General features: G+C 44.2%; 1 protein-coding gene across 4 annotated transcripts in view; it reads left to right on the top strand.

Annotated features, from left to right (window-relative positions):
- Positions 1 to 5,310: 5,310 nt before the first annotated feature.
- The window catches only part of LOC115193580 (proteoglycan 4), a 29,350-nt gene continuing 20,759 nt past the window's right edge, over positions 5,311 to 13,901 (top strand). Inside the window, exons 1-4 of one of the 4 annotated variants that reach the window (XM_029752362.1) lie at positions 5,311 to 6,584; positions 6,849 to 6,973; positions 7,461 to 8,957; positions 9,084 to 12,619. In XM_029752362.1, coding sequence (XP_029608222.1) covers positions 5,556 to 6,584; positions 6,849 to 6,973; positions 7,461 to 8,957; positions 9,084 to 11,964 — 5,532 coding nt within the window. In that variant the 5' untranslated portion in view covers positions 5,311 to 5,555 and the 3' untranslated portion in view covers positions 11,965 to 12,619. Of the gene's footprint in view, positions 6,585 to 6,848; positions 6,974 to 7,460; positions 12,620 to 13,901 lie in introns of those variants that run through there. The other 3 variants (XM_029752363.1, XR_003878204.1, XM_029752361.1) reach the window with 3 other exon arrangements.

Raw genomic sequence — 13,901 nt, forward strand, 5'->3', positions numbered from 1 at the left:
CACCAAAACTACCGGTGAATGTGCACATTAATTTACAAAAATACTCATCATAAATGTTGACAAAATATATAACAATTATTTAAAGAATTATAGATAGACTAGTCCTGGATGCAAGCGCTTTGTCAGATTTTAAAATAGCTTTTACGGAGAAAGCACATTTTTCAATATTCTGAGGACATAGCTCAGCCATCACAAAGAGCTATACAGACACCCGCCAAGTTCGGGGCAACCTAAACTCAGAATTCGTATTAGAAATATTCTCTTACCTTTGCTGATCTTCATCAGAATGCACTCCCAGGAATGCTACTTCCACAAGAAATGTTGTTTTTGTTCGAAATAATACATATTTATGTCCAAATACCTCCGTTTTGTTCGTGCGCTCAGAGCACTATCCAAAGGCATAACGCGCGAGGGCGGTACCAGAGACGAAAAGTCAAAATGTTCCATTACCGTACTTAGAAGCATGTCAAACGCTGTTTAAAATCAATCTTTATGGTATTTTTAACATAAAATTGCGATAATATTCCAACCGGACAATAGCGTATTCATTCAAGGAGAAAAAGAAGGATCGGCGCCCTCGCGTGAATGCACATATCCAATCCCTTTGTCCACAGGCAGTCCACTCAGTAACTGAGCTCCTATTATCTGCCCAGTAACAGGAGAAGGCTGAAACAACTTTCTGAAGGCTTTTGACAGCCAATGGAAGCCTTAGGAAGTGCAACATCACCCCACAGATACTGTAGTTTCGAAAGGGACTAGAAAGAAGAACTACAATTCTCAGATCCTCCACTTCCTGGTTGACTTTTTCTCAGGTTTTTGCCTGCCATATGAGTTCTGTTATACTCACAGACACCATTCAAACAGTTTTAGAACCTTCAGAGTGTTTTCTATCCAGATCTAATACTATGCATATTCTAGTTTCTTGGCCAGAGTAGTAACCTTTTTAATTGGGTACGTTTTTCATCCGGCCGTGAAAATACTGCCCCCTAGCCCAGACAGCTTAACTGAATGACAACAGAATACCATGTGGTAGTTTTGGGGTAGGCCTCGTCTCAGAGGAATGCTCCACAGAACCAGATGCTGATAACAGATTGCCCTATGCTGGACAGCTGGCATCGAAACCCTCCAGCTGGGAGAAGCGGTATCCGATGACGGCTCTCCAGGTTACATGCTGGTGGAGAGGTGAGAGGTCTTTGGAAGACTTTTGCTCCAAAATATCAAGTGAGATACAAGGGGTGTTGACATATTCCCCTGGATTTATGCCCATTGGTTGACAGAAAGGGAAGTGATTATTGCACGAGTGAGTCCATAGGTTAATCAGCATGCATGGTGGAAATGCCTTAGTGTGTCATGCTCATTGTTGGAAGTTAATAGGTGAAGGACATTCCACCCGCTTGCTAATGGTAAAGAGGAAGAGAGACGTGAGGCTATCCTGATGAGTTGTCAATAAAAACACTACATACAAATTCCTGCTATGCTGACTAGTGAGATAGGAAGCAAGCATTGTGAATTATAGAGTTTACAAGGTGTATGAAATGACGATCCATTCAGACCAGCCTTACTGACTGAAATTTCTTAACTACATAGAGCAGTGGTCACCAACCGGTCGATCTCCAAGGCATTCCTAGTCGATCACCAAACAATTCTGTAAAAAAACCAAGGATAAAGCCTTCGGTTCTTTATTTTTCTATGTTTTTGTTGCTGTTGGGGGTAGGTGCATTTGGTTCAGCAGCCCTAGCACTGGGAAGGCAAAGTGATCACATTTTTAACCATTTCATGTGTCTGAAGGTACAACTCCACCTACCCGGCAGGCCCAGAGAGCAAATCAATAACGCCTATATGCCTACCGGTAGCCAATCATATGCCCAGTTTCCTTCGAGCAATAGACTGTGTAAACAGCAGAGTTGTGTTGGTAAAATCACTGGTTATAGCGATGAGACAAACCCGGACGACGCTGGGCCAATTGGTTCCAGCTCCACTTCAACTGAAACATTTCAAAATCATCAAATCACATTGCTTAATCTAATACAGTGACAACTAAAATATACCAAAAACTATTTAGTCCAATCAATGTAAGCTAAATATGATGTGGCTGTCCCTGGTTCTGATTTCTGTGTGTGTGTGTGTGTGTGTGTGTGTGTGTGTGTCTGTGTGTGTGTGTGTGTGTGTGTGTGTGTGTGTGTGTGTGTGTGTGTGTGTGTGTGTGTGTGTGTGTGTTCGTGTGTGTGTTCGTGTGTGTGTGTTCGTGCATGTGTGTTCGTTCGTTCGTTCGTGCGTGCGTAACGTTCGTGCAAGTTGAAAAAACATGTTGACTCAATCTACTTAAAGAGAAACGTCAATGTCATCCTTTCTTTCATGTTGACAAAACGGACTATGACTCTGTCATACAGTTCACACTTGTATTTTTTGTTGTCCTAGGCTACCTGGCTAAAAATCTAGCTACAGTATAGCACAACAATGTACGAATTTATTGTTAGATCAGAATCACCGTGATAATCATTGACCAGTATTAGAATTAAGTAAATCCACAAGTCCAAACCCCTATCTCCATCCATGGCTAATTTAGGAAAGGGTCAATTTTCGCTAGCTAGCCACAACACAACAGAGATGCAACAATTTAAGTTGTTTTGTCAATGATGTATTGCTCTCGATGTGATGTGAGTGAAGCCAAATCCAAACAGGCTTCCATTGACACTTTTTCTTGGTACGCCAGGACCATTCACAGTTGAGCTCACACACCACAATGCCACAGATGTCTCAAGTTTTTTGGGAGCGTGCAATTGTCATGCTGACTGCAGCAACTCCTACCAGAGCTGTTGCCAGATAAGTGAATGTTCATTTATTTACCGTAAGCCGCCTCCAACATCGTTTTAGAGAATTTGGCAGTACCTCAAACTGGCCAAACAACCGCAGACCACGTGTGACCACGCCAGCCCCGGACCTCCACATCCTTTTTTTTCCACCAGCGGGATCGTTTGAGAACAGCCACCCGGACAGCTGAGGAAACTATGGATTTGCACAACCGAAGAATTTCTGCACAAACTGTCAGAAACAGTTTCAGGGAAGCTTATCTGCGTGCTCGTCGTCCTCACCAGGGTCTTGACCTGACTACAGTATGGCGACGTAATCTACTTCAGTGGTTAAATGCTCACCGTACCGGACAGATTCCAAACAGCGTGTACGGTGTCGTGAGGGCAAGTGGTTTGCTCATGTCAACGGTGTGAACAGAGAGCCCCATGGTGGTGGTGTGGTTATGGTATGGGCAGGCATAAGCTACGGACGACAACAAACACAATTGCATTTTATTTATGGGAATTTGAATGCACAGAGATACCTTGATGACATCCTGAGGCCCAATATCGTGCCATTCATCAACTCATGTTTCAGCATGATAATGCATGGCCCCATGTCGCAAGGATGTGTACGCAATTTCTGGAATTTAAAAATGTCCCAGTTCTTCATGGCCTGCATACCCACCAGACATGCCAACCATTGAGCATGTTTGGGATGCTCTGGATCGACGTGTACGACAGCATGTTCGAGTTTGCGCCAATATCCAGCAACTCCGCACAGACATTGAAGATGAGTGGGACAAAATTCCACAGGCCACAATCAACAGCCTGATCAACTCTATGCGAAGGAGATGTGTCACGCTGCATGAGGCAAATGATGGTCACACCAGACACTGGTTTTCTGATCCACAGCCCTACTTTTCTTTGAAGGTATCTGTGGCCAATAGATGCATATCTGTATTCCCAGTCTTGTGAAATCCATAGATTAGGGCCTAAGTGATTTATTTAAATTGACTGATTTCCTTCTATGAACTGTAACTAAGTAACATGTTTGAAATTGTTGCATGTTGTATTTATATTTTCATTCAGTCTATATACACTGAGTTTACAAAACATTAGGAACTCCTCTACTTTCCATGACATAGATTGACCAGGTGAATCCACGTGAAAACTATGATCCCTTATTGATGTCACTTGTTAAGTCCACTTCAAACAGTGTAGATGAAGATGAGCAGACAGGTTAAAGAAGGATTTTTAAGCCTTGAGACAATTGAGACATGGATAGTGTGTGTGCCATGCAGAGGGTGAATGGGCAAGACAAAATATTTAAGTGCCTTTCAACGGGGTATGGTAGTAGGTACCAGGAGCACCGGTTTGAGTTTGTCAAGAACTGCAATGCTGCTGGGTTTTTCACGCTCAACAGTTTCCCATGCGTATCAAGAACGGTCCACCACCCAAATGAGATTCAGACAATTTGACAGTGACACAACTGTGGGAAGCATTGGAATCAACATGGGCCAGCATCCCTGTGGAATGCTTTCAATACCTTGTAGAGTCCATGCCCTGATGAATTGAGTGCAACGCTATATTGGAAGGTGTTCCTAATGATTTGTACAGTCAGTGTATCTACTGAGTGACTTTCACCTGATCTAAAAGAACTTTCTCAACACTTGTTTTGTATAGGGGGGGGGGGTGAGGGCAGTTAGGGGTTACATATTACAATACCCCAAAATTATAAAAACGTTGGCTATGAAATGTGTTAACAAATGTGAATCACTGTGTATCCTTAAACAACATACATCTATCAAGTGACATTGAGTTAATGTAGTGCTTATTTTAGTGATGATACACTATTTTACAATAAAAAAAGGTCTTTGCTGAGACATTGTTCAGTCAAATTTTCTATTTACTAATCTCTCTCTGTAGAGGTTTTCATGTCTGATCAAGAGAGTAAATATCATATTCTGATATCATATTCACTGAAATACATCATTGATTTCTATGAGCAACCTACCGTATACTGTGAGGTGTAAATAAATGCTGTATCACTGGAACACATCCAGGCCAACCCTTTTCAGCCAGCCTGTCTCCGCCAAGCCAAGCAGACCCATGTGTTTTCCTCATGTAGACATTTGTAAAATGTTGTGAGATTAAAGGGCAACTCCACCCATTTTCAACCTAATTTTCACTGGTTTGGTGCTGGAGATGATGAATATGAGGTTGAAAAGTGTTTGAAATGCCCTTTAAAAGTGCTGCTTGACTGAGAAATGGGAGCAGTCATGTCTAGGCTTAGGGTCATTCTTACTTGACTATTTTACACTAGCTTTACAATCTCTTATATACAGTAATATACAGTTCAATTACAACGCAAGCACATTCAGCCAAACCAGAATCTGCAACCCCTTTCTATAATATAAAAAAAATCATCAAAACAACGAAAGCTATGGATAAAACAGTCTGATCACCTGACAATGTATTGAAATCATATTACTTTTAATTTTGAGGTGTCTTTCTAGATTGCTGAAGTGAAATTATCTCCTATGCGTCAATGATGTCTGCGACAAAACGATGAGGGAGAGAAAGAGACGGAGAGAGAGAGAGAACACAGGTGAGGACGCGCGCGTTGGCAGACAGTCAAGCCTACAGCTGATTCTATACATTTTCAGCACTATGGACAGTTCCATTCTGCAGCGCGAGCAGACAGAGCGGGTATAAAAGGTTGCTTAGCCTGCACACCAGCACAGCTTAGTATACTGAGGCAATATGAGCCACAGAATGGACTATCATTCGGGTTCTCCGCATAGGGGAGCTCAAGCTGAGTATTGCTGCTATCAACCCAAACTGACCGGATCCCCCTCTGCATCCAGGACCGTTGGCTTTGAGTCGACTATCGCAGATATGAACAGAGGATATGCGACGACGCTGACGAGCGAATTCGGATCATTTCCGAGATCATCGGAGAGCCTTTTCGATTTATCAAACCCATTTACCGGGGTGTTGACGAAAATGAATGAGAAAGAACTGCTCCATGGGCTGAACGACCGTTTTGCCGGATTCATAGAGAAGGTGCGTCATTTGGAGCATCAAAATGAGATGTTTGAGAGGGAAATCGAGGAAATCAAACTAAAGGCACAGTCCCCTACGTCTCTGGCCCAGGAGCACCAGCTGGAACTTATGGACCTGAGGAACCTAGTTCATGACATCACCCTTCAGAAGCGTCAGATCGAGATAGAGCATCAGAACCTGGAGGAAGATTTCCTCACCTTGAGAGACAAGTACGAGCAGGAGGCACGTGACCGCTCGGATGCAGAAAACGGCATCCTTGTGCTGAAAAAGGACGCCAACGATGCATACCTCGCCAAACTTCAGTTGGACAAGAAAGCGCAGTCTCTGTTGGACGAGATCCACTTCCTGAAGAAGAACCATGAGGACGAGACATCAGAAATGGTGGCCCAGATCCAAGAGTCTCAAGTAACGGTCAAGGCGCATGACTTTGGCAAACCTGACGTCACTGCAGCTCTCCGGGACATCCGTGCACAGTTAGAAGGTTACGCCGCCTCCGACTTTCAGCAGGCCGAGGAGGGCTTCCGTGTCCAGTTCGCAAAGTTAACCAAAGCGGCAGAGAGCAACAGAGAGGCGTTGAAGGCGACCCAGCAGGAGATCCAGGAGAATAGAAGGCACCTGCAGGGGAAAACAATTGAACTGGACTGTGGGAAAGGAATGAGAGAGGCCCTGGAAAAACAACTACAAGACCTGGAGGAGCGTCACTATGCGGAAATGATTCATTACCAGGTAGACTGTGATTTATTTTGTACCTCTAATTGTAAGTAAACATACACATTTTTATGATTCATATTTGCATTCAGGGCTATGTTGTAGGTGTAGGCCACAAATATAGGCCCCATGTGAACTGTATCATTATTGGAATATAATTTCCTCATATAGGCCTATAGGGGTAGAACACTATTTCTCCCCTTCATTTCTCCTTGTTGTCATACCAACCAAAGTGGCTGGTTGACCCTATTATTGACACTACTTGTGTGCTTTTCTGTCCAGGACACTATCAGGCAGCTGGAGAATGAGGTGACCAATGCTAAACTAGACATGTCTGGCTACCTGAGAGAGTACCAGGACCTGCTGAATGTCAAAATGGCTTTGGATGTGGAGATTCTCTCTTACAGGTAAGGGACATCAACTCCATCTCTCCCATATATAAAATCATTGACTGAGGAAAATACCATATAGTTTATAGTGTGTTCCTGGATCTATTTCTGAGGATAACTGAGGTGTGGACATTTTATTCTAGCCCAGCGCTAACACATCTGATTCAACTTAGTGCTATGTTAGAACAAAACTGTGCAAAAGTGTCATGGCGATGTTGAGAGATTACAACAAAACACAGTCAATAGTGAACAAGTGAAACAGTAGACATTTTATTGAAATAGTTTGATTTCATGTTTAACATCAAATGAACATAGACCATATCACAACACAGAATGACACTATAATCATGATATGGATATTCAGACATATCCACACACACTGTTCTCACGAGCTGACATGGATGTGCACAGCGGTGATCAGTCTGGCATTTACGAGGCTAACTCATTGGGACATATCCATATTATAGTCATGACGGTAATAACACGTCTCTCTGCCTCCCTATAGGAAACTCCTGGAGGGTGAGGAGTCCCGTCTGTACACCATCTCTGACACCCACATCTCCATGCCTTGCATCTACCGCCAGTCCCCCGTCTACACCCTGCCTTACCTGGCCCAGCAGGGAGGGCCCACACGCAGGTCTGAGCCCCAGTACAAGTTTGTTGAGGAGATCATCACTGAGACCACCAGAGACATGGAGATGTCCGAGATAGAGGAGACAGGCTACGAGGAGACAGACGGGGGAGAGGGAGACGAATTGAGACAGAAGCAGGGAGAAGAGACTGACAAAGCTGAGAAGAGGAGTGGGGGAGAGGTGGATGAGGAAAAAGAGAAAGATAGAGGTAAAGTGGATGTTGAAGTGGACGCCCCGGAGGAAAAGGGTGAACAGGAGGAAGAGTCTAAGAGACAGCAGATGGTAACATCAGCAGAGGTCGAGGTAAATGGACATGGAGTTAGCCCAAGCGAGGGAGAAAATGGAGAGGAGGAAGATGATGAAAGAGAGGAGGAAAAGGGGGGTGAGCCAGATGCAATCAAAAAGACAGAGGACATTGACAGAGGTGAAAATACACAAAGTGAAGTCAAATCAGCTGAGGCCACCAGTGAGGGAGAGAAGGAAAAACTAGACACAACAGAGAAGCTAGACAGCGAGATAAAGGAGACATTAGAAAAAGATGACACCCCAAAACATGGCGAATCCCAAGCAGAGGTTCCCATGAATGGTGACATCTCAACAGAACCCAAAACTTCAGAGTCAGAAAGTTCAGTAAAAGGTGAACCACAGGTCCCCACAGAGGACATCTCCAAAGAACCCAAAAAGGTGTCAGAAGAAAGAAAAAAACAAAGCCCTTTAAAAGAGAAGAAGGAGGTAGATCTGAAAGAGGAGAGTGCCCCAACAGATCAACAACAAGATAGCCCAAAAGAAAGTCCCATCAAAGAGAGAAAAAAGGTAGATCTGACAGAGCAGAGTGCCCCAACACTGGAGCAGAAACCTGATCAGAAAGAGCACAGAGAGTCAGAGCAACCTCACGAGGCAGAGAGTGCTGTGACAATACAAGAAGAGGATCTCCCTGAGCCCACAGAGAAGGACATGGAATCCCCTGATATCACTGCAGAGCTGAAGAGCAGTTCAACCAAGGAGACAGTGGAGCAGGTGAAGTCACCTGATGATTCTGGTGTAAAAACAACACAAGATGAGAAAACAGTTGGAGGTAAAATGCCAGACAGAATTCTCAGCACAACAAGTGAGTGTAAAGAAGAGCCTGTGCAAAAGACTCCTAAAAAGGAGGTGGGTCCGACAGAGCCAGAAGTGAGCAGCAAGGAACATAGTGTAAAAGGTGTTGTGCAGAATGAACATAATGGCAATGAAAAGGTCACAAAAGATGTCTCAATGGGTGAGGAAAAAGGGAAAGAATCTGAGACATCCTCTAAATCAGACCCCAATGTGACTCCTAAAGAAGAAACAACCCTGTATCCAGAGCCAACTGTCACCCATAAAGAAGAGACATCCCCTAAACCAGAACCCACTGTCACCGCTAAAGAAGAAACATCCCCACAACCGGATCAATCTGTCACCCCTAAAGAGGAGATATCCCCACAACAGGAGCCAACCGTAACCCTTAAAGAAGAGACATCCCCTAAACCGGACCCTAATGTTACCCTTAAAGATGAAACATCCCCTAAACCGTACCACACTGTTGCCCCTAAAGAGGACACATCCCCTAAACCAGAACAAGCAGTCACCCCTGAAGATGAAACAACCACACAACCAGACCAAACTGTCACCGCTAAAGAGGAGACATCCCCACAACAGGAGCCAACCATCACCCCTAAAGAAGAGACATCCCCTAATCCGAACAAACCTGTCACCCCTAAAGAAGAAACTTTCCAAAAACCAGAACTAACAGTCACCACTAAAGCAGAAACTTCCCCAAAACCAGAACCAGCAGTCACCACTAAAGAAGAAACTTCCCCAAAACCAGATCTAGCAGTCACCTCTAAAGAAGAAACTTTCTCAAAACTAGAACTAGCAGTCACCCCTAAAGAAGAAACTGCCCCAAAACCAGAACCAGCAGTCAACCCTAAAGTAGAAACTTCCCCAAAACTAGAACTAGCAGCCACCCCTAAAGTAGAATCTTCCCCAAATCCAGAACTAGCAATCACCACTAAAGAAGAAACTTCCCCAAAACCAGAACAAGCAGTCAGCCCTAAAGAAGAATCTTCCCCAAAATCAGAACCAGCAGTCACCCATAAAGCAGAAATTTCCCAAAAACCAGACCCCACTGTCACTGCTAAAGAAGAAACAACCCCGCAACCAGAGCCAACTGTCAATCCTAAAGAGGAGACATCCCCTAAAAAGTACCCCACTGGCAACCCTAAAGAGGAGACATCCCCTAAACCTTACCCCACTGTCACCCCTAAAGAAGAAAAATCTCCTAAACCGTTCCCCAATGTTGCCCCTAAAGAGGAGACATACCCTAAAGCAGAGTTAGCAGTCACCGCTAAATTAGAAACTTCCCCAAAACCAGATCAAGCAGTCACCCCTGAAGAACAAACTTCCCCAAAACCAGAACTAGCAGTCACCCCTAAAGAAGAAACTTCCCCAAAACCAGAACTAGCAGTCACCCCTAAAGAAGAAACTTTCCCAAAACCAGAACAAGCAGTCACCCCTAAAGAAGAAACTTCCCCAAAACCAGAACTAGCAGTCAGCCCTAAAGAAGAAACTTTCCCAAAACCAGAACTAGCAGTCACTACTAGAGAAGAAACTTCCCCAAAACCAGTACCAGCAGTCACTCCTAAAGTAGAAACTTCCCCAAAACCAGAAACAGTAGTCATTCCAAAAGTAGAAACTTCCCCAAAACCAGATGTACCAGTCACCCCTAAAGAAGAAACTTCCCCAAAACCAGAAACAGTAGTCATCCCAAAAGTAGAAACTTCCCCAAAACCAGAACTAGCAGTCACCACTAAAGTAGAAACTTCCCCAAAACCAGAGCCAACTGTCACTCCTAAAGAGGAGACATCCCCTAAACCGTACCCCACGGTCAACCCTAAAGAGGAGACATCCCCACAACAGGAGCCAGCCGTCACCACTAAAGAGGAGATATCCCCTAAACCAGACCTCACTGTCACCCTTAAAGAAGAAACTTTCTCAAAACCAGAACCAGCAGTCACCCCTAAAGAAAAAACTTACCAAAAAACAGAACTAGCAGTCACCCCTAAAGAAGAAACTTCCCCAAACCCAGAACAAGCAGTCACCCCTAAAGTAGAAACTTCCCCAAAACTAGAACTAGCAGTCACCCCTAAAGTAGAATCTTCCACAAAACCAGAACTAGCAGTCACTCCTAAAGAAGAAACTTCCACTAAACCAGAACCAGCAGTCACCCCTAAAGAAGAAACTTCCCCAAAATCAGAACCAGCAGTCACCCATAAAGCAGACATTTCCCAAAAACCAGAACCCACTGTCACTCCTAAAGAAGAAACAACCAAGCAACCAGAGCCAACTGTCAATCCTAAAGAGGAGACATCACCGCAAAAGGAACCAACCGCTACCCCTAAAGAGGAGACATCCCCTAAACAGTACCCCACTGTAACCTCTAAAGAAGAAACATCCCCTAAACCATTCCCCACTGTCGCCCCTAAAGAGGAGACATCCCCTAAACCAGAACTAGCAGTCACCACTAAAGAAAAAACTTCCCCAAAACCAGAACCAGCAGTCACCGCTAAATTAGAAACTTCCCCAAACCCAGATCTAGCAGTCACCCCTGAAGAAGAAACTTCCCCAAAACCAGAACTAGCAGTCACCCCTAAAGAAGAAACTTCCCCAAAACCAGAACTAGCAGTCACCCCTAAAGTAGAATCTTCCCCAAAACTAGTACCAGCAGTCACCCCTAAAGTAGAAACTTCTCCAAAACCAGAACCAGCAGTCAACTCTAAAGAGGAAATATCCCGTAAACCAGACTCAATCCTCACCCCAGAATCAACGACCACCCCTAAACCATGCTCAACCCTCACCCCAGAATCAACGACCACCCCTAAACCATACTCAACCCTCACCCCAGAATCAACGACCACCCCTAAACCAGACTCAACCCTCACCCCAGATTCAACAACCACCCCTAAACCAGACTCAACCCTCACCCCAGAATCAACGACCACCCCTACAGAAGAGAGTGAAACGACCAGCAGTGGTGACAAAGCTAAGACAATCACACCACCAGAGAAACAGATGCCTGCAGTTGCAGAGAGCAAGGACTCACACAGGGAGGCATCAGAGAGCAACACAACTCAGGAGAAACCAGAGGAAAGTATGGACAAAGAGCCTGAGAAGGTTACAGATCCCAAAGATGGAACCCCAAAGACAGAGAGCGTGAAGACCAAGGCCTCTGAGTTAAAACCTGAACATGTTGAGATATCTATTACAAAGACATCACCAGTGAAAGAAGAGGATGTATCAGCCGTGGGTTTGAAAGATCAGACAGTTGATGAGAAGATAACGGAACAAGAGCAATTTTAAATAGACGAGAACTGCTTTACAGGAGGTGATGGAGAGAGCAAAGATGACAAAACTGCGAACAGGACAAGCTGCTGAGCCAATCGCAGAGAAGCAAGCTAAACCTAAAATTTGTGACTTAACCTCTTTTTAGAATGACTAGATTTAGAGGTCAGTAGAGGTTTTCTGTAAAACTGCATGGTTAGTGCAAGCCTTTAAAGCAATATGAGAACTGCTCCGCCTTAAAATATGTCCCCCTCCCACATTCTGAAATTGTATTTATGTCTCCCCCAGTTTTATCATATCATTTTATCATGGAATGTGTTACAAACCGATGCATAGGTGTGCTTTTGGACCATGTGGATGCCTCCGAGTGGTCGGGTAGGCTGTTTGGAGTGTTCATCCGACTGGATATTTTTTATTTATTTACAATCATAATAACGTCCCCCCCACTTCCAAAATCAAAGTTGCGCCCCAGATTATGAGGCACAATTAATGAACTCCTGCAAGAGAGATGTACTGTCATATTGAATGTAACAAATCAAAAGCTCTATTTTGCTGTATCTATTTACTTCTGACCAATGGATGAAAATGTACATAGGGATGATAATGAGAATGGTTGATAATGTGATTTGATCATGCCTGAATGTGCTGAGCAATAAATGCTATTTGAAGAGCACTTCTGTTTCCAGCTATTCTTACAAACTGTGCTGTATTTCACCTGATAAGATGGTATCACATATAGAATTTGTCAGAGTTTCTCCCCTATGCAGAAGCAAGGTGAATTCCAACAGCACTAGGTTGAATTCAAAATAAATCTCCCCTTCACCCGCATCCTATTTCCCCAAAGCATGCCAGAGACTCATGGTTGAGCCCTTTATATTGAACAAAAATATAAATGCAACATATTGAGTTACAGTTCATATAAGGAAATCAATCAATTGAAATAAATGTATTAGGCCCTAATCTATGGATTTCACATGACTGGGAATACAGATATGCATCTGTTGGTCACTACACCGGCTCCAAAGCTCATCGGGTGGGGCAGGGCTCGCAAACTATTACAGACTACGAAGGGATGCACAGCCGAGAGCTGCCCAGTCACACGAGCCTACCAGACGAGCTAAATAACTTCTATGCTCGCTTAGAGACAAGTTACACTGAAACATGCATGAGAGAATCAGTTGTTCCTGACGACTGTATGATCACGCTCTCCGCAGCCGATGTGAGTTAGACCTTTAAACAGGTCAACATTAACAAGGCCGCGCTGACCAACTGGCAAGTGTCTGCACTGACATTTTCAACCTATCCCTATCTGAGTCTGTATTACCAACATGTTTCAAGTAGACCACCATAGTTCCTGTCCCCAAGAACACTATTGTAACCTGCCTAAATGATTACATGTTACATGTTAGTCATTTAGCAGACGCTCTTATCCAGAGCAACTTACAGTAGTGAATACATACATTTCATACAATTTCATAAAAAAAATTCTGTGCTGGCCCCCTGTGGGAATCGAACCCACAACCCTGGCGTTGCAAACACCATGCTCTACCAACTGAGCTACAGGGAAGGCTGATTACCGACCCTTGGCACTCACATCTGTAGCCATGAAATACTTTGAAAGGTTGGTCATGGCTCACATCAACATCATTATCCCAGAAACCCTAGATCCAGTCCAATTTGCATACCACACCAACAGATCCACAGATGATGCAATCTCTGTTGCACTCTACACTGCCCTTTCACGCCTGGACAAAAGGAACACCTACAGTGAGAACGCTATCCATTGACTACAGCTCAGCATTCAACACCATAATGCCTTCAAAGCTGATCACTAAGCTAAGGACCCTGGGACTGAACGCCTCCCTCTGCAACTGGATGCTGGACTTCCTGAAGGGTAAGGGTAGCTTCAAGTTCCTTGGCTTCCACATCACCAACAAACTAACATGGTCCAAGCA

This window comes from Salmo trutta, chromosome 5, assembly GCF_901001165.1.
Source record: "Salmo trutta chromosome 5, fSalTru1.1, whole genome shotgun sequence".
Lineage (NCBI taxonomy): Eukaryota > Metazoa > Chordata > Actinopteri > Salmoniformes > Salmonidae > Salmo > Salmo trutta.